This window comes from Gambusia affinis, linkage group LG12 (genome assembly GCF_019740435.1).
Source record: "Gambusia affinis linkage group LG12, SWU_Gaff_1.0, whole genome shotgun sequence".
Lineage (NCBI taxonomy): Eukaryota > Metazoa > Chordata > Actinopteri > Cyprinodontiformes > Poeciliidae > Gambusia > Gambusia affinis.
Genome location: NC_057879.1, coordinates 26064722 through 26085503, shown reverse-complemented (window position 1 = coordinate 26085503; position 20782 = coordinate 26064722). Strand labels below are relative to the sequence as shown.

At 38.4% G+C, this 20782-nt stretch overlaps 2 protein-coding genes and 1 pseudogene across 3 annotated transcripts; all 3 read right to left on the bottom strand.

The window, feature by feature from the left end:
* Positions 1-1326: 1326 nt before the first annotated feature.
* LOC122841647 (tripartite motif-containing protein 16-like) lies at positions 1327-3317 on the bottom strand. Its single transcript, XM_044135123.1, has one exon. It carries the CDS (start codon positions 3291-3293, stop codon positions 1623-1625), a length of 1671 nt encoding a protein of 556 aa, XP_043991058.1. The 5' UTR covers positions 3294-3317; the 3' UTR covers positions 1327-1622.
* Positions 1740-11273, bottom strand: LOC122841646 (E3 ubiquitin/ISG15 ligase TRIM25-like). 2 transcript variants are annotated; one of them, XM_044135122.1, is made up of 2 exons: positions 4895-7873; positions 1740-1801 (listed from the first exon to the last, which is right to left on the bottom strand). In XM_044135122.1, the coding sequence occupies exon 1, from the start codon at positions 7871-7873 to the stop codon at positions 6158-6160; it is 1716 nt and encodes a 571-aa protein (XP_043991057.1). In that variant the 3' UTR covers positions 1740-1801; positions 4895-6157. The 2 variants fall into 2 exon arrangements, with proteins under 2 accessions (XP_043991057.1, XP_043991056.1); XM_044135121.1 differs by lacking the exon at positions 1740-1801 and adding an exon at positions 9832-11273 and having other exon boundaries at positions 4263-6431.
* On the bottom strand, positions 4263-19373 carry LOC122841649 (annotated as a pseudogene).
* Between the last annotated feature and the right edge of the window lie 1409 nt (positions 19374-20782).

Below are 20782 nucleotides of genomic sequence, written 5' to 3'. Positions count from 1 at the left end.
CTCATTGCTCCAGAGTGGGAGTGTACCTGGATCACAGAGCAGGTGATCTGTTCTTCTACAGCGTCTCTGAAACCATGACTCTGCTGCACAGAGTCCAGACCACATTCACTCAGCCGCTGCTGGCTGGAGTTAGGATGTATAACACAGCACTTTCTGCTGAGTTCTGTGAACCCATAGATACATTATTCACTTAAATCGCTTCACTTTTATTTTGGTTATTATTGTTGTTCATTGACAAATGGACAGAAATGATTTTATTCTGAAATTTATGTGCAGACAGTTTTTTCTGTAGCCAGGTTGAAAATAGTTAAACCAGCTGATCATTTTTGATTTGGTTGAGCCCTGACATGAAACAACAGATATTGTCTCATTGTGGACTTGAGCTGATTTTATGTGTTATGTTGTTGTTTTTCTTTGTGGTAAATAGGATCAAGCTCATGTTATTTCATTGTCTAGAACTGTCTGTGACGGCACACTGCCACCTGCAGGATGGTTTGTTATTACAAGACACCTAATCCAATAATTGTGATTATGGATTAAGGAGAACTTCTCACAGATTTCTGTTATACCTTCATCAATATTAGTTATGAATACATTTTGGATCACCATAAATAAAATACTTATTTTTCAAAATTTTGTGTCTATTTATTCAGTAATTTAGCAGCAAACAGAGTTTTTTTAAAATAAAAAAATGTTAATTTTTTAATCTTTCATTGTACATATCAATATTATGCAGACTTGCACTAATTAAAACTTGCCTTCGTTTGTAATATTACTTGTTATATATGTATTTAAACAAACTTTTCACTAAATATGATGAAAAATAATATTCTTAATCTGGACTCTAAAGAGTTCCAGGATGTGTTGGAGTTAAAGAACTTCAGATTTTCATTTTCTTTATGAATAATTTCATCCAAAAATATTTTCAGTCTTACGAGGCTGAAATGTTCTGGTTCTGTCTGATGATGGTTGAGGATCATTATGAATCATATAAAAGTCCTGAAGGGAAAGATTGTTTCCAGAAAACTGAAATTCCCCTCTGTAACTCACAGTGTTTGTTTCTCTGTATGGTGGAAATTAATACTTTAATTTGTATAAATGGAAGCAGTTCAGGCTGGAACATGAGAAGTTGGAGTTGAGCAGATTGTGAGGAGATCCTGGGAGTCTGGATTCAGTTTTTTATATTTACAGTACAGAAAACACACAAAGAGAGAAAGAACCAAATAAGAATTTTATTTAGAGATTAAAACAGATTCATTCTATGTAAGTAAAAATAATAAAGCAATTAAGAACAATTTCTCTATGTCATGTATACAATATTCCTGTAGAGGGCAGCATCCCGCCAAAAGCACAGCTAAACTCTGCGCCACCACCACACCACATGACTATTTTATTCTGATTTGCACAATCTTTTGTGCTAAAAGCAACAAGCGTAAACATTCTTGTGCTGATCATCTGTCTTAAAGAGGAAGGTCAAGACACGAACAGATTCAACAAAACCAGAAAATCTAATTTGAAGAAAATCATGTGCAATCTGGCTAGTGATCTTGAAACAACAATGATAAAAAAGCTGGAGAAACAAAAATCACAATCAAACTTACTGAACTTTTAGTAGATTTTGACTATTTGGGATTAAAGAACTCTGCAAAACCTCCAGGAAACACAGAAACTCCAGCATGTAGCGGCTGAGTGAATCTGGTCTGGACTCTGTGGATCAGAGTCATGGATTCAGAGACGTTGTAGAAGGACAGAAAACCTGCTTCATGATCCAGGTACACTCCCACTCTGGAGGAAACTGGACCTGAGATGGAGGTCCAGATGTTGTCGTGACCAAAACTAGAAGTATTTTTATAAGAAGAAAATGTCCAAGATTTGTCATTATATCCAAATCTACATTCATTCCCACCTCCTGCTCTGCTGATATTCTTGTATGCAACTGCTACATAAATCCCTAAACCTTTCCACTCCACCTCCCAGTAACAACGTCCAGTTAGACTCTCTTTACTCAGAACCTCAATGAAGTAAGTGAATCTGTCAGGGTGACTAACATAAGACTGATGCTCATTCATTGCTGTCACCTTCCTGTTTCCCTCTGAGAGAAACAGTTGTGTATGTGCTGTGTTGGGGTCCAATATGATTTTACGTGAATATTTCAAGAATCCATCTCTGCTCTTTGGTTCTGGTTCTGACAGTAGAACATCCACCCCAGTGACCATCAGTGAGATGTTTGTCCATGAGTCTCTCAGGACGTCCTGTAGTTTCTCTCTGAGCTCTGACACAGCTGCTGTCACGTCCTCAAAGTGTCTCAGAGGACGGATGTTGATGCTGGATGAGTGTGTAGACTCACTGAGTGCTGGCAGTGAGGGGTAGTTGAGGAGAAACTGGTTGTGATCCTCTGTGTGTGAGAGCTGCTCCAGCTCAGCGTCTTTCCTCTTCAGCTCAGTGATCTCCTGCTCCAGCTTCTCCTGAACATCTTTGACTCGACTCACTTCAGTTTCCTGCTGGGATCTGATCTGCTGCTTCACATCAGAGCTTCTTTTCTGGAGGAGACGGATCAGCTCAGTGAAGATCTTCTCACTGTCCTCCACTGTTTTATCAGCAGAGTGATTGATGGCCTCCACCTCCTGTTGAAGCAGCTTCACATCTTTCTCTCTGTCCTGGATTCTCTGCTGGATGTTTCCTTGTCTCTCCTCCAGCTCTCTCTGCCTCTCAGCTCTTTCTGCTGCAGCTGACACTGTGTCGTGGCCTTTATGTTCATCCAGTAAACAGAAAGCACAGATACACTTCTGATCAGTGCGGCAGAACAACTTCATCACCTCATCATGCTTAGAGCAGATGTTCTCCTGGAGGTTCTTGGACGGCTCCACCAGCTTGTGTTTCTTTAAAGGAGCCACATCATAATGAGGCTGAAGGTGTTTCTCACAATAAGAGGCCAGACAGATTAAACAGGACTTGATGGCTTTCAGTTTTCTTCCAGTGCAGAAATCACAGGCCACATCTTCAGGTCCAGCATAGCGGTGATCAGCAGGAGCAGCTTGGAGTCCAGTCTTCTTCAGCTGCTCCACTAAATCTGCTAGCATGGTGTTTTTCTGCAGCACAGGCCTCGGTATAAAGGTTTTCCTGCACTGCGGGCAGCTGTGGATTCTCTTCTGATCCTCTTGATCCCAGTGAGTCTTAATACATTTGAAACAGTAGCTGTGTCCACAGGGAATCGTCACCGGATCTGTCAGTAGATCCAAACAGATCGAACAGGAGAAAGTTTCTCGGTCCAGCTGAACTGCTTGCTGCGCCATTTCTACTCTCAGTCACAGTGACTGTGTGAGTTTCACTTTCTGAAAACAGGAACAGGTTGAACTCTGACCTTCCAATCAGGTTTCAGTGCAGTCTGGCTGCAGGCAATCAGCTTTCACCTTCAGCAGGCGTTGGCTCCTTCCTCAAAGGAAGACTGGGAATAAAGAGGAGTTTCTGCGTTTTAAAGCAGTAAGAAAGTGGAGTAAATTCAGATATTTATTCCAGAAAGAGGACCGGTTTGAGTTTAAAACTCTCAGTGGGTAATGTAATGAAATTCAGTTCAATAGAGCTTATTTATGTTTTATTTAACACCAAGTCAGGTAAGAAATCTAATAAAAAAAAAATTTAAGTAATATTGCACAAAAAAAACAGAAGGTGTGTTGAACATGAGATTAGTTGGAAGAGTTAACCCTATTTACACCATGAGGGCAAACAGGAAGGTGAGCCAAAAACAAAATATGTTAGAAACAGATTTAGCCTGATTCTGTTTTTTTGTTTCAACTACCTTCAACTCAGATATTTAAATATGATGATAAACAATTCCTATTCCTAATCTAGTCTCTAAAAAGCTCCAGGATGTGTTGGAGTTAAAGTATCATGATGGATCTTCAGATTTTCATTTAATAATTTCATCCAAAATATTTTCAGTCCTAAAAGGATGAAATGTTCTGGTTCTGTCTGATGATGACTGAGGATCATTATGAATCATATAAAAGTCCTGAAGGAAAAGTTTGTTTCCAGAAAACTGAAATTTTCCCTATAACTCACAGAGTTTGTTTCTCTTAACGGTGGATGTGACAATGATGCTTTAAAGCTGATGAATGCTTTTATTATTTAATAGTTACATTTATTTGAATGGAAGCAGTTCAGGCTGGAACATGAGGAGTTGAAGGTGAACAGGTTTGAATGAGGAGATCCTGGGAGTCTGGATTCAGTTTTTATATTTACAGTATAAAAAACACACAAATACAGAAAGAATCAAATTAGAATTTTATTTAGTGATTAAAAACACTGATTCATTTTATGTAAGTAATAATAAAGAAGCAATAATGAACAATTTCTGGATTTGATGTGATGTAACAAAACAATGTTCCTGTAGAGGGCAGCATTTCATCACCAACAGCTAAACAGTGAAGCAACATGACAGTTTTATCCTGATTTGTTCACAATCTTTTGTGCTAAAAGCAACAAAGAGTAAATATTCTTGTGCTTATCGTCTGTTTAAAACAATAATGTTGAAAAATTAACAAGTTTATTAAAACCAGAATAACAGATTTGAAGAAAACAAAACGCTGGAAGCTCTGACTATTAATGTCTGAGCAGTTTAGAAAAAAAAACAAAACAACAACAATGATCATCAAAATAATCTGCTTGAGGAGTAAAACTTAGAATCAAACTCACTAGACCTTGAGTGGATTCTGTCCATTTGGTTTCCAGAACTCAGCAGAACCTCCAATATTACAAACCCAAACTCCAGCGTTCAGCGGCTGAGTGAATCTGGTCTGGACTCTGTGGATCAGAGTCATGGATTCAGAGACGCTGTAGAAGGACAGAAAACCTGCTTCATGATCCAGGTACACTCCCACTCTGGAGGAAACTGGACCTGAGACGGGAGTTGACTCGTTGTTGTGACAAAATTCAGAATTGTGTTGGTAACAATTTAATGCCCAAGATTTGTCATTACAGCCAAATCCACTTTCACTCCCACCTCCTGCTCTGCTGATATTCTTGTATGCGACTGACATATAAACCCTTTCCCCGCTCCACTCCACCTCCCAGTAACAACGTCCAGTATATATATGTATGTTGAACTGAGTCAGCTTAAGTCAGATATTGACAAACATCTCAGCACAACAGGAAGGCTCATAAGTATTCATACCTCTTAGAGATTGAGGTTTAATTACAATCAGAGCAACATGTTTCTTCTGACTGGACATAATGTTTGAAGAGGTTCAGCCAGAGGCTGAATGTGAATCTGAGGAGGGAGTCAAAGATTACGATGAAGGCAGGTAGACTGATCTACCTCAAAGACTTGCAGCTCTTTAGAAAAGCTAAACTGTTAAAATGACCCATAAATATTTACAGACAGCTGCTTACAGGTTATAAGAAAAGTTTCATTGTTATATTGCCACACAATTGGTTTATTATTGGGGAAAGTTTAATTTTCCCTTTTTAAGAAATGATATGTATAGTCAGTCAGAAAGTATTTTGTTCAAAACTGATTATATTTTTAAATTTATTCATTACAGATCAATAGATGTACTTGATTGAAAATCCTTTTCAATTGAAATATGCCCAAAACTAAATTTTGTTTTCAACTTAATAAAAAAAAAAATTATAGCATTATTTTCTTACGTTGTTAAAGAACCAAACTGAACCTAAAGAAGAACAAAATGTGATCTAGTAACTGGGCTTTGATTGTATTTACTCCTGTAGCAAAGCATAAAATTACCCAGAGATCCTGGGAACCATATAGGAGAAACTTTGTTAATTCAGTTTTCCAGCTGACAACAAAACAACTTCAAACAAACACCTATAGGAACACAGACTGATTTTATGAACAGAAGAACGGATGTTACAATACTGAAATAAAATAAAAATATATATAAAATAGATACACATTTAGCTCAACCTCTGTAATTTTGTTTAATTAAAAACTAAACTGAGTGACAGATCAGTGGAGGTTGTAATACTTAATAATATCATCAACAATTTAATGAGCTTCTCTGTTAACTGGATCACATTTATTAAAAAATATGAATCCCTGTAGAGATGTAATGTAGAGAACTTTGCACTTTGCTTCTCTGAGCTGTTGCACAGTACAATATCATTTCCCTGCAGGTATCAGATTTTTCTTTCTCTCACATTAAAACTCAGGAAACCTTCTGAGCTCTCTGAGTTGACAGAACTCAGCAGAGTCTCCAGTTTCATACAGTCGTATCCCAGCCAGCAGCGGCTGAGTGAATCTGGTCTGGACTGTGTGGAGGAGAGTCGTGGTTTTAGAGACGCTGTAGAAGGACAGAATACCAGCTCTGTGATCCAGGAACACTCCTATTGTAGCTGAATGAGGAGCCGAGATCAGAGTCAGAGTTTTGTTGTGTCTGAATACGTACATGAGTTTACAGCACTCCAGAGACCAGGAGTTTTCATTTAGCCCAAATGTGTGGTAACATAGTCGGCCTGTTTCCCTGATATCTTTGTATTCAACAGCCACTGTGAATCTACCAGAGCTCTTCACCTCCCAGTAAGAACATCCAGTCAGAGAGTCTTTACTCAACACTTGGCAGCAATCTGCAAAACGTTCAGACTTGTCTTTAAATTGTTCTTTGTCCTCCTTTACTGCTCTGTTTCTTGTGACAGACAAATATCTGTTTGCTGTCTTTGGGTCCAGTGTTAGCTCCTGTGAATATTTCAAGAGTTCATCTCTGTCCATCAGCCCCTCTGTGGGAGTTGATGATGAAGCCTCTGAATCAATCTCCTTCAGGGAAATCTCCATCCACATGTTGGTCACAATTTGCTCAACCGTACTGTGAGCCTCTGAGACGGCTGCTTTTACATCATTGAGGAGCCATATTTTGTGAAAAGCAGAAATTCTTTGCTCATTGTTTAACAAAGACAATCTGGGCATTTTAAAGAAGTATCTTGGTTCTGGGATGTCTTTTTTCAGAAACTGGATGTCGTCCTCTGTGTCTAAAAGCTGCTCCAGTTCAGCGTCTTCCCTCTTCAGCTCAACGATCTCCTGCTCCAGCTTCTTCTGTTCATCTTCAGCTTTACAAACTTCAGTTTCCTGCTCTGATTTAATATAATTCTTAATGGCAGAGCTTTTCCTCTGGATCAGATGAATCAGATCCATAAATATCTTCTCACACAGTTCAACAGATTCATCAGCAGAGCAATTTATAAACACAACTTTCTCCTTTTGTTCTTCAACATCTTTCTCTTTGTCCTGGATTCTCTTCTGGATGTTTCCTCGTCTCTCCTCCAGCTCTTTCTGCCTCTCAGCTCTTTCTGCTGCAGCTGACACTGTGTTGTGGCCTTTATGTTCATCCACAGAGCAGAGATAACAGATACACTTCTTATCTTTGTGGCAGAAGATATCAATAACCTTACCATGCTCAGAGCAGATGTTCTCCTGGAGGTTCTTGGACGGCTCCACCAGCTTGTGTTTCTTAAATGTAGCTGAATCATAATGAGGCTGAAGGTGTTTCTCACAGTAAGAGGCCAGACAGACTAAACAGGACTTGATGGCTTTCAGTTTTCTTCCAGTGCAGAAATCACAGGCCACATCTTCAGGTCCAGCATAGCGGTGATCAGCAGGAGCATCTTGGAGTCCAGTCTTCTTCAGCTGCTCCACTAAAGCTCCCAGCATGGTGTTTTTCTCTGGTACAGGCCTCGGTATAAAGGTTTTCCTGCACTGCGGACAGCTGTGGACTCTCTTCTGATCCTCTTGATCCCAGTGAGTCTTAATGCATTCGAAACAGTAGCTGTGTCCACAGGGAATCGTCACCGGATCTGTCAGTAGATCCAAACAGATCGAACAGGAGAAAGTTTCTCGGTCCAGCTGAACTGCTTGCTGCGCCATTTCTACTCTAACTCACAGTAACTGTGTAAGTTTGACTTTCTGAAAACAGAAACAGGTTGAACTCTGATCTGCCAATCAGGTTTCAGGGCAGACTGGCTGCAGCCAATCAGCTTTCACCTTCAGCAGTTGTTCCTCAAAGACTGAATAAAGAGGAGACGAAATAAGTAAGAAAGTGGAGTAAATTCAGATATTTATTCCAGAAAGAGGACCGGTTTGAGTCTAAAACTGTCAGTGGGTAATGTAATGAAATTCAGTTCAGTAGAGCTTATTTATGTTTTATTTAACAGAGTAAGGTAGGAAATCTAATCTAAACATTAAAAGTAATATTGCACAAAAACAAACAAACAAACAAACTGAAGGTAAGTTGAACATGAGATTAGTTGGAAGAGTTAACCCTATTTACACCATGAGGGCAAACAGGAAGCTAATCCAAAAACAAAATATGTTAGAAACAGATTTAACCTGATTCTGTTTTTTGTTTCAACTACCTTCAACTCAGATATTTAAATATGATGATAAACAATTCCTATTCCTAATCTAGTCTCTAAAAAGCTCCAGGATGTGTTGGAGTTAAAGTATCATAATGGAACTTCAGATTTTCATTTAATAATTTCATCCAAAATATTTTCAGTCCTAAAAGGATGAAATGTTCTGGTTCTGTCTGATGATGACTGAGGATCATTATGAATCATATAAAAGTCCTGAAGGAAAAGTTTGTTTCCAGAAAACTGAAATTCCCCCTGTGACTGACAGTGTTTGTTTCTCTTAACTGTGGATGTGACAATGATGCTTTAAAGCTGATGAATGCTTTTATTATTTAATAGTTACATTTATTTGAATGGAAGCAGTTCAGGCTGGAACATGAGGAGTTGAAGCTGAACAGGTTTGAATGAATCTAGTCTGGATTCAGTTTTATTAAGTGTAAAAACAACAATACAGAAAGAATCAAACTAGAATTTTATTTAGTGATTAAAAACACTGATTCATTTTATGTAAGTAATAATAAAGAAGCAATAATGAACAATTTCTGGATGTATAGTCAGTCAGAAAGTATTTTGTTCAAAACTGATTATCCTTTTAAATTTATTCATTACAGATCAATAGATGTCCTTGATTGAAAATCCTTTTCAATTGAAATATGCCCAAAACTAAATATTGTTTTGAACTTAATAAAAAAAAAATTCAGAGCATTATTTTCTTACGTTGTTAAACCAACTGAACTAAATGAACAAAATGTGATCTAGTAACTGGGCTTTGATTGTATTTACTCCTGTAGCAAAGCATAAAATTACCCAGAGATCCTGGGAACCATATAAGAGAAACTTTGTTAATTCAATTTTCCAGCTGACAACAAAACAACTTCAAACAAACACCTATAGGAACACAGACTGATTTTATGAACAGAAGAACGGATGTTACAATACTGAAATAAAATAAAAATATATATATACAATAGATACACATTTAGCTCAACCTCTGTCATTTTGTTTAATTAAAAACTAAACTGAGTGACAGATCAGTGGAGGTTGTAATAATTAATAATATCATCAACAATTTAATGAACTTCTCTGTTAACTGGATCACATTTATTAAAAAATATGAATCCCTGTAGAGATGTAATGTAGATTTGCACTTTGCTTCTCTGAGCTGTTGCACAGTACAATATCATTTCCCTGCAGGTATCAGATTTTTCTTTCTCTCACATTAAATCTCAGAAAACCTTCTGAGCTCTCTGAGTTGACAGAACTCAGCAGAGTCTCCAGTTTCATACAGTCGTATCCCAGCCAGCAGCGGCTGAGTGAATCTGGTCTGGACTGTGTGGAGGAGAATGGTTTTAGAGACTGTAGAAGGACAGAATACCAGCTCTGTGATCCAGGAACACTCCTATTGAGCTGAATGAGGAGATCAGAGGAGTTTGTTGTGTCTGAACATATGATTTACAGCACTCCAGAGACCAGGAGTTTTCATTTAGCCCAAATGTTTGGTTGTAAAATCGGCCTGTTTCCCTGATATCTTTGTATGCAACAGCCACTGTGAATCTACCAGAGCTCTGCACCTCCCAGTAAGAACATTCAGTCAGAGAGTCTTTACTCAACACTTGGCAGCAATCTGCAAAACGTTCAGACTTATCTTTAAATTGTTCTTTGTCCTCCTTTACTGCTCTGTTTCTTGTGACAGACAAATATCTGTTTGCTGTCTTTGGGTCCAGTGTTAACTCCTGTGAATATTTCAAGAGTTCATCTCTGTCCATCAGCCCCTCTGTGGGAGTTGATGATGAAGCCTCTGAATCAATCTCCTTCAGGGAAATCTCCATCCACATGTTGGTCACAATTTGCTCAACAGTACTCTCAGCCTCTGAGACGGCTGCTTTTACATCATTGAGGAGCCACATTTTGTGAAAAGCAGAAATTCTTCCCCTGTGTCTAAAAAAAGACAAGTTGGGCATTTTCAAGGAGAGTGTTGGTATTGGGATGTCTTTTTTCAGAAACTGGATGTCGTCCTCTGTGTCTAAGAGCTGCTCCAGTTCAGCGTTTTTCATCTTCAGCTCAACGATCTCCTGCTCCAGCTTCTTCTGCTTATCTTCAGCTTTACGAACTTCAGTTTCCTGCTCTGATTTAATGTAATTCTTAATGGCAGAGCTTTTCCTCTGGATCAGACGAATCAGATCAATAAATATCTTCTCACACACTTCAACAGATTCATCAGCAGAGCAATTTATGAACACAACTGTCTCCTTTTCTTTTTCAACATCTTTCTCTTTGTCCTGGATTCTCTGCTGGATGTTTCCTCGTCTCTTCTTCAGCTCTCTCTGCCTCTCAGCTCTTTCTGCTGCAGCTGACACTGTGTTGTGGCCTTTATGTTCATCCACAGAGCAGAGAGAACAGATACATTTCTTATCCTTTCGGCAGAAGATATCAATCACCTTACCATGCTTAGAGCAGATGTTCTCCTGGAGGTTCTTGGACGGCTCCACCAGCTTGTGTTTCTTTAAAGTATCTGAATCATAATGAGGCTGAAGGTGTTTCTCACAGTAAGAGGCCAGACAGAATAAACAGGACTTGGTGGCTTTCAGTTTTCTTCCAGTACAGAAATCACAGGCCACGTCTTCAGGTCCAGCATAGCGGTGATCAGCAGGAGCATCTTGGAGTCCAGTCTTCTTCAGCTGCTCCACTAAAGCTGCTAGCATGGTGTTTTTCTCTGGTACAGGCCTCGGTATAAAGGTTTTCCTGCACTGCGGACAGCTGTAGATTCTCTTCTGATCCTCTTGATCCCAGTGACTCTTAATACATTTGAAACAGTAGCTGTGTCCACAGGGAATCGTCACCGGATCTGTCAGTAGATCCAGGCAGATCGAACAGGAGAAAGTTTCTCGGTCCAGCTGAACTGCTTGCTGCGCCATTTCTATTCTCACTCACAGTGACTGTGTGAGTTTCACTTTCTGAAAACAGAAACAGGTTTGAGCTCTGATCTTCCTATCAGGTTTCAGTGAAGACTGGCTGCAGCCAATCAGCTTTCACCTTCAGCAGACATTGGCTCCACCCTTCCTCAAAGGAAGACTGGGAATAAAGAGGAGTGTCTATGTTTTAAAGCTGTAAGGAAGTGGAGTAAATTCAGATATTTATTCCAGAAAGAGGTCCGGTTTGAGTTTAAAACTGTCAGTGGGTAATGTAATGAAATTCAGTTCAATAGAGCTTATTTATGTTTTATTTAACAAGTCAGTGAATCTAATAAAAAAATTAAAGTATTTGCACAAAAAACAACAAACCAAAAAACAGAAGGTGTTAAATGAGATTAGTTGGAAGAGTTAACCCTATTTACAATGAGCAAATGAAGCTAATCAAAAACAAAATATGTTAGAAACAGATTTAACCTGATTCACTTTTTTGTTTCAACTACCTTCAACTCAGATATTTAAATATGATGATAAACAATTCCTATTCCTAATCTGGTCTCTAAAAAGCTCCAGGATGTGTTGGAGTTAAAGTATCATGATGGATCTTCAGATTTTCATTTAATAATTTCATCCAAAACACTGATTCATTTTTTGTAAGTAATAATAAAGAAGCAATAATGAACAATTTCTGGATTCGATGTGATGTAACAAAACAATGTTCCTGTAGAGGGCAGCATTTCATCACCAACAGAAACTAGAACAACATGAAGTTTATCCTGATTTGTTCACAATCTTTGAAAACCAACAAAGAGTAAATATTTGTGCTTATTGTCAGTTTCAAACAATAATGTTGAAAAATCAAGTTTATTAAAACTATCATGAAGAAAACAAAGCTGGAAGCTCTGACTATTAATGTCTGAGCAGTTTAGAAAAAAACAACAACAATGATCATCAAAATAATCTGCTTGAGGAGTAAAACAGAATCAAACTCATCAGATTGAGTTCTATTTGGTTTCCAGAACTCAGCAGAACCTCCAATATTACAAACCCAAACTCCAGCGTTCAGCGGCTGAGTGAATCTGGTCTGGACTCTGTGGATCAGAGTCATGGATTCAGAGACGCTGTAGAAGGACAGAAAACCTGCTTCATGATCCAGGTACACTCCCACTCTGGAGGAAACTGGACCTGTGATGGGAGTTGACTCGTTGTTGTGACAAAATTCAGAATTGTGTTGGTAACAATTTAATGCCCAAGATTTGTCATTACAGCCAAATCCACTTTCACTCCCACCTCCTGCTCTGCTGATATTCTTGTATGCGACTGACATATAAACCCTTTCCCCGCTCCACTCCACCTCCCAGTAACAACGTCCAGTCAGACTCTCTCTGCTCAGAACCTGATAACAATGAGTGAATCTGTCTGGGTGACTGGAATAAGTCTGACATTGATCCATCACTACCACCTTCCTGTTCCCCTCTGATAGCTTTAGATAACTGTGAGCTGTGTTTGGATCCAGTGTGATGTCACATCGATATTTTAAGAATCCAGCTCTTCTTGTTGTTTGTTGTTCTGGTTTTGGTTCTGGCAGTAAAACCTTCTCCTCAGTAACTGGCATTGGGATGTTTTTCCATGTGTCTTTCAGAATGTTCTGTAGTTTATCTCTGAACTTTGACACAACATCTGTCACGTCCTCAAAGAGAGGAAGGATGATGCTGGATGAGTGTGTAGACTCACTGAGTGCTGTGAGGGTAGTTGAGGAGAAACTGGTTGTGATCCTCTGTGTGTGAGAGCTGCTCCAGCTCAGCGTCTTTCCTCTTCAGCTCAGTGATCTCCTGCTCCAGCTTCTCCTGAACATCTTTGACTCGACTCACTTCAGTTTCCTGCTGGGATCTGATCTGCTGCTTCACATCAGAGCTTCTTTTCTGGAGGAGACGGATCAGCTCAGTGAAGATCTTCTCACTGTCCTCCACTGTTTTATCAGCAGAGTGATTGATGGCCTCCACCTCCTGTTGAAGCAGCTTCATGTCTTTTTCTCTGTCCTGGATTCTCTGCTGGATGTTTCCTCGTCTCTCCTCCACCTCTCTCTGCCTCTCAGCTCTTTCTGCTCCAGCTGACACTGTGTCATGACCTTCACGTTCCACCAATGGAAAGATCATCTCATCCCCATGATGAGAGCAGATGTTCTCTGACTGTTGTTCCATTTCTCCTCTCAGCTCCAGTGAGTGTGTAAGTCTGAATTCATAAAAACAGAATCTACTTTGAGTTTTGATCAACCACATACATGTCAGTGCAGAGAGGCTGCAGCCAATCAGCTTTCACCCTCAGTAGATATTGGTTCCACCCAGCTTCAAGGTTCAGATCTGAAGGTGAGATAACAAGGAGACCTGTGGTGAGAGAGAGGAGCTGCTGTGTTTAAATGCAGGGATCTGTTTCACTGAAGTCTAATAGAATAGTCCTGGAAAAGATCAGGAAGCTGGGATTCACTGAACCTCAACAGCAGAACTTACTTATTCAAACAACAAGCCTGTCTGAACAGGACCAGCTGAGTTAGGGTAAAACAATCCTGCCAAGATTCCAACCAGTCATCTTTAAAACACCATGAGGTTGATCACAGATGTCGACACTGAAAAACTGTCTGCTTCTGATCATATTCTAGATGAAAAACTAAGAATAATCAGTAGGAAGACCCCTAAAAACATTAATAATAATACTAATCTAAATTAACCAATAAACTGAAGAAGTTTTATTTGTGGAATACTTTAAATAACACTGCATTAATAAGGCTCCATTAATGTTGCTGTCAGGTCAGATGGCTGTATAAACTATCTAGCCATCACTGCTGGATCGTTTGCATTTACACCAGTATGAACTTGGGTAACATCCCAGTCTTAATGCATTGGGGTCTTTTGATGCTGTTCTGGTATTTCCATATTAAATAACTTCCACTCTACTGGGAAGTCTCTCTGCAAAGTTTATTCGTGTTTAAAACCTTTCTTCCAAAAGCAGCTTTCTGAGGTCAGACACTGATGCTGGACGAGAAGGCATGGCTACAGTCTCAACTCTAATTCATGCAAGAGGTGTTCTGTCAGGTTGAATCAGTGCAAACCAGTCAAGTTTCTCACCTGTGTCATTTGAAAGTTTTTTAACACTCCCAGTTAGTTCTCCATTGAGGAAGAACTGAAGTCACCAAAATGAACTATTTTATTGAACCAAAGTCTTTGGCAATAATCCTTTGTGCTTGATAGGATCTCTGGTTTTATATTGTACTATTTGTTAATTATTAGCCACCAAGCAGCAGTAGGAGGTTGTACTTCCCACAGTAAGAGCCAGTTTCTATCTAACTAGGCTTTTATTGCATCATAACAAAACCTTTACTGAATGTGACTGAAATGAAGTCTAGACTTTCTAAAAGCTCCAGTGACTGTCTGGGTGTGACACAACCTATTGTAATTTATTTAACATTTACTGTTAAATAAAGTACAAGGAGCTTTTATCTCTAACATCATTTATTGTTTTCATAATTATCAAGTTTAGCCAAAATTAGGCAGAAAATAAGAAAATCTCATCGTCATCCTTCTGTAGAAGATAATTTACTATTAGAAAAATCTGTAACATCACTTTTCTGGCTTTTGAACAGTTTTAAGATCTTCTAACAATATAAAACAGAACATATACTTTCATGATTTAAAGCACTTTGAAGAGCTTTGTTACTGAAATGTGCTTTACAAATAAACTCAGTTGATTGTAATATAAAACACAGCTATAAAGTTTCCTTTGTGAACCTTGAACAGTTTCATAACTAAAATTAATGTTTGATCCAACCAAGAAGCTTTTATGGTCTGAAATGATCTGAATAAATTTTTTCTGGAGCCAATAAATTTAAACTGATTGTATCCAATGATGTATTTGTCCTTTCATGCAGGTCAGAACTCAACAAAATGAGTTCAAACATGAAAGGATCAAAGAGCTGCTTTCATTTGTCATTTTATTGAAGTCAATAAAATCTCCTGCAGAAACTGTCAGCAGGTTAAATCCCCATGAAGCTGAAGATTTATTGTCCAGGTTCACCGATTGTTTTTAGTAAAACCTCACAGAGTCAGGACACCTGTTTGTAGATCAGAAACAACATGGTGGAGGAAATGGACTGAAGCAGGAAAATCTGTCAGAATAAACTGAGATGAAGAAATTATTGAAGGAGTTGCTGATGTTAGAATAGATTAAACTCATAAATCACAGAATTACAGATTATATTTTTCTCCACAACTTCCATGTTCACACTTTATTTTGATTCATATTTATACAAATTACAACATTAACATGGAGATATTCAGAGAACTGGTATATAAAGAACAGAAGAAAACAGTTATGAGATTTTATGTTATAAATCATTTGATAGAAACTTCCCATGTTTCTAAACAGAATCAGTTATGATTTGTAACAGAATAAAGTTTATATAAATCCATCAGCCTCAGTTTCTGTTCACAGAATAACTCAGTGAAATTAAGATTTTATTAACATTATGATTTTTTCTTTCTCATTCTCAAACCAGTTTTCTATAATATTCTTGGTTTTAATGAGTCAGCTATTAATCAGATGACACACATTTCAGCACAATAGTGAGGCTCATAAGTATTCATACCCTTTAGAGACTGAGGTTTAATTACAGTCAGACCAACATGTTTCTTCTGACTGGACATTATGTTAACAGTTTGGAGTTGCCCACATATGATTAACAAACAACATGTCTGTCTGATGATGTCTAAATGTTCCTGATTTATGAACACAACCTTCTCTTTTTGCTTTTTCACATCTTTCTCTGTGTCCTGGATTCTCTGCTGGATGTTTCCTCGTCTCTCCTCCAGCTCTCTCTGCCTCTCAGCTCTTTCTGCTGCTGCTGACACTGTGTCGTGGCCTTTATGTACATTCTTTAAGCAGAGACTACAGATACATTTCTGATCAGTGCGGCAGAAGATGTCAATCACCTTACCATGCTTAGAGCAGATGTTCTCCTGGAGGTTCTTGGACGGCTCCACCAGCTTGTGTTTCTTTAAAGGAGCTACATCATAATGAGGCTGAAGGTGTTTCTCACAGCCTCATTATGAGGCTGTGAGAAACCTCAAGTCCAGACTAAACAGGACTTGATGGCTTTCAGTTTTCTTCCAGTACAAAAATCACAGGCCACATCTTCAGGTCCAGCATAGCGGTGGTCAGCAGGAGCATCTTGGAGTCCAGTATTGTTTGGACGGGTCAGCCGTTTTGAAGCAGCTGGTTCATTGAGACCAGCGGTCGGCAACCTTCATAACTTCAGCCTAATATGATAAAATACCGAACAATGTTTTAAAAATGAAAGGTATAAATAAATGCTAGCTATAGCAGTTTTTCACAAAAGTAGGGTTAGGAATGTTTAATGTGAGATAACTTGTTTTCTTCAAAGCATATTTAGTGTAATTTATAATGAAGGAGGAGACATTATGAAAACAGAAAAACTAGTGTTAACTTTAACATCATAGAAACAAAAACTTTGATTCATTTAGAAATTTGACATTAACAGGTTTTAATCTGGTTTAATAGCATAAATTGTTAATTATTACTCTAAAGGGGTAAATGTCATATTTGATAAATTTTCAAATCAACATAAATCAGCCTTTAGCAGATTTGTGGATGGTGAATTAAATGTTGAAATATAAAATTTAATTAATATTAAAGAACTGAAGATCATTATTAAATGTTAATGATGTAATTTAGACAAAAGAACAAACAACATTTAGATTCCTAAACTACAGTGACGAGTTAAAAGTGACCCAACATTATAAAAATTTTATGTTTGAACATGTTTATTTTATATTTATTTCCATCTACAGTAGAGACTTGAGATTTGACTTGGAACAAAAGGATTTGTGAATAAATGACCTTGATAAATGTCCCTATAATGAAAGGTTATCTGTATGAAAGAGTAATTGTAGAAATTACTAATTATTTTATTTATGCAGCAGTGATCCCTCAATGGTTTCCTGATTTTAACAACAGCACCATTTGGTACTCTAGGAAAATTACGCAGTTGGTTTTAAATCAGTTTATTTATTGGGCTTAACAGATGTGATGCATTAATGACAAAATTAACAATCCTTCTAATAGGTCTAAATATACTTTTGATATTTCTATCACATTGTATTTTAGTGAGAAGTTCCACATGGGCTGAAATCTGAACAAAAGGATGTTTAATGATGCACAGATCTGTGAAACGCTTCAGACTCAAGAGATTCATACAATTATGATATAAAGACACAACAATATGTTGGAGGACAAACACTAAACTAAACATAACCTAATGTACAATGAATATTTAGACAAGGCACTAGCACATAAAAAAAATTAAGATTATTTTTTTGTGAAAAGACGAAAATGTCACAGAAATACAGAAACAGTAATAATACAAATTCAATAAAATAAAAATAACATGAAGACCTTGGCTAATTTTTAATAATCAATAAACAAACAAAAAACAATGAATAAAATAAATCAACATATAATGCAGAGACTTGAGAGTAAGTAACTAATAAACAGAAAATATAATTATCAATATTATTTAAGCTTACAGATCTCTGCAGAGTCTTTATAGTTATGAAGCCGAATCCCAGCATGTAGCGGCTCAGTGAATGTGGTCTGGACTCTGTGGATCAGAGTCATGGTTTCAGTGACGCTGTAGAAGGACAGAATACCTGCTCTGTGATCCAGGTACACTCCCACTGTGGAGGCACCTTTCCATGAGAAGGTGGTCCAGATGTTGTTGTGACCAAAACTAGAATCACGTTGATTAAAAAAAAATGCCCAGGATTTGTCATTACCTCCAAATTTACATTCATTCCCTCTTCCTACTCTGCTGATGTTCTTGTATGCGACTGCAACATAACCACCTTTCTCCACCTCCCAGTAACAACGTCCAGTTAAACTCTCTCTGCTCAGAACCTGACACCAATCAGTGAATCTGTCAGGGTGACTTGGATAAATCTGATGTTTATCCATCCATATCACCTTCCTGTTCCCCTCTGACAGAACCAGCATTGTGTGAGCTGTATTTGGATCCATTGTGATTTTACAGGAATGTTTGTCCATGAGTCTCTCAGTGACCTGTGTTGTCTGAGTCTCTCAGGTCCTGTAGTGTCTGAGCTCTGATGAGACTCACCTGGCAGTGAGGGTAGTTGAGGAGAAACTGGTTGTGATCCACTGAGCTCTCTCTCAGCTCAGTGATCTCCTGCTCCAGCTTCTCCTGAACATCTTCAGTTTCCTGCTGGGATCTGATCTGCTGCTTCACATCAGAGCTTCTTTTCTGGAGGAGACGGATCAGCTCAGTGAAGATCTTCTCACTGTCCTCCACTGTTTTATCAGCAGAGTGATTGATGGCCTCCACCTCCTGTTGAAGCAGCTTCACATCTTTCTCCTGGTCCTGGATCATCTGCTGGATTTTCTCGTTTCTCTCCTCCAGCTCTCTCTGCCTCTCAGCTCTTTCTGCTGCAGCTGACACTGTGTTGTGGCCTTTATGTTCATCCACAGAGCAGAGATAACAGATACACTTCTGATCAGTGGCAGAACATCTTCATCACCTACCATGCTTAGAGCAGATGTTCTCCTGGAGGTTCTTGGACGGCTCCACCAGCTTGTGTTTCTTAAATGTAGCTGAATCATAATGAGGCTGAAGGTGTTTCTCACAGTAAGAGGCCAGACAGACTAAACAGGACTTGATGGCTTTCAGTTTTCTTCCAGTGCAGAAATCACAGGCCACATCTTCATGTCTAGTATAATGGTGATCAGCAGGAGCAGCTTGGAGTCCAGTCTTCTTCAGCTGCTCCACTAAAGCTGCCAGCATGGTGTTTTTCTCCAGATCAGGTCTCTGTGTGAAGCTTTTCCCACACTGAGGACAGTGATAGTTCTTCTTCTGCTCACCTTCATCCCAGAAGCTTTTAATACAGTTCATACAGTAGCTGTGTCCACAGGGAATCGCCACCGGATCCTTCAGTAGATCCAAACAGATCGAACAGGAAAAAGTTTCTCTGTCCAGCTGAACTGCTTGCTGCGCCATTTTCCCTCTCAGTCACAGTGACTGTGTGAGTTTCACTTCCTGAGAACAGAAACTAGTTTGAGCTCTGATCTACCAATCAGGTTTCAGTGCACAGAGGCAGCAGCCAATTAGCTTTCACCTTCAGCAAACATTCGCTCCACCCAGATTCAAGTTCCAGATCAGGAAGTGAGAAAACAAGGAAACCTGGGAATAAAGAGAAGCTGGTGGGTTTAAATGCAAAAAGAAAAATGAGGATTTTCAGGGACTGATTACAGGAAGAGGTTAAAAGATTAAAACTCTGAGTGGGTAAAATAGTAAACAATTTTATTAAATTCAATTCAGAAAAGTGTTTCTATAATTTATTTATTGTCTGGTCAGGTAAAAAATCTTAAATAAAAATTGAGAGTAATGTTGTGAAAGAACAAACAGAAATGGTTTTAGTGCTTTGCAATTTGAATAAAAATGTCTGAATTTGATATTCGAGAGATTTGTAGACATTAACTTGTAATCAATAAATCAATAAATCAATAAATCTGGCAGAAAGGTCCTTTCCACATTAGCCAATATTTCAAGGAATGTGAAAATATACACAGTAAAGACAAACTTGCTGCTGCAGCCAGGTTCCTGGGAGACAAAATAAATCTGATCATCACAAACAAAGTGTTATGTAAATTATATGTATATTATTATCAAAGATTTGTTGTTTCATGTAGCTTTATAGTTTTACCTATATAAGGTTCTTGTCTTTTATGCCTTTATTGTTTTATTTCATCTTAGCCTAAAGAATGTTTCTGTGTTGATGTATTAGTCTGTTTCCTTTCTCAGAAGGCCTTTGAAGAAAAGCAGTGATGACCAGGTCCAACAGGGTTCATTGTTCACCAGAAACCTCGGCCTTCCTGACCTGTTAGGTATAAAACCGTCACCGTGAAGACGTACAACTTGCTCTGTTTAACTCTGTGTCTGGAACAGAACAATCTAGTGTTTAGATACCATGTGTTTTGTTAGTGATTGTCACTAGCGCTGCAACTATTGAAGTGTTTTCCCCACCCCTTAGAGTTGCAGTGTTCTTTGTAATAGTGATCCTGAAAGCAATAAAAAGAGAGGAGCAGTCAAATGTGTTTTCAGAGCAGTAGGAGATTGTAACTGTTAGGTTTAAACACCTATTAAGACAGATTAAACAAATACAAGAAAGACAAGAGAGTTTGATTCTTCTGTACTCGCGAGGAGGCCGAACAGAGATCTGTTTTCAGGTACAAATCTCCTATCGGTCTGGAAACACATTTGTCCTCTCTTTTTATTGTGACAGTTTTTGTGACAGGATCCCTGTCACAAAATCACTGCAACTCTCAAGGGGTGGGAAAAACACTATGGAAAACAATATGGTGGAGAGATTTTAAAATGGCTGCCATGAAGCAGGAAAATCTGTCAGAATAAATTGAAATGAAAAGATTATTGAAGG

Excerpts from the sequence above, each read along its gene's own strand:
- LOC122841647 (XM_044135123.1), bottom strand. The coding sequence starts at position 3,293 with ATGGCGCAGCAAGCAGTTCAGCTGGACCGAGAAACTTTCTCCTGTTCG.
- LOC122841646 (XM_044135121.1), bottom strand. The coding sequence starts at position 11,273 with ATGGCGCAGCAAGCAGTTCAGCTGGACCGAGAAACTTTCTCCTGTTCG. Across the intron at positions 6,432-9,831 it reads TTTGGGCTAAATGAAAACTC|CTGGTCTCTGGAGTGCTGTA; the intron begins CTGGTCTCTGGA and ends AAATGAAAACTC.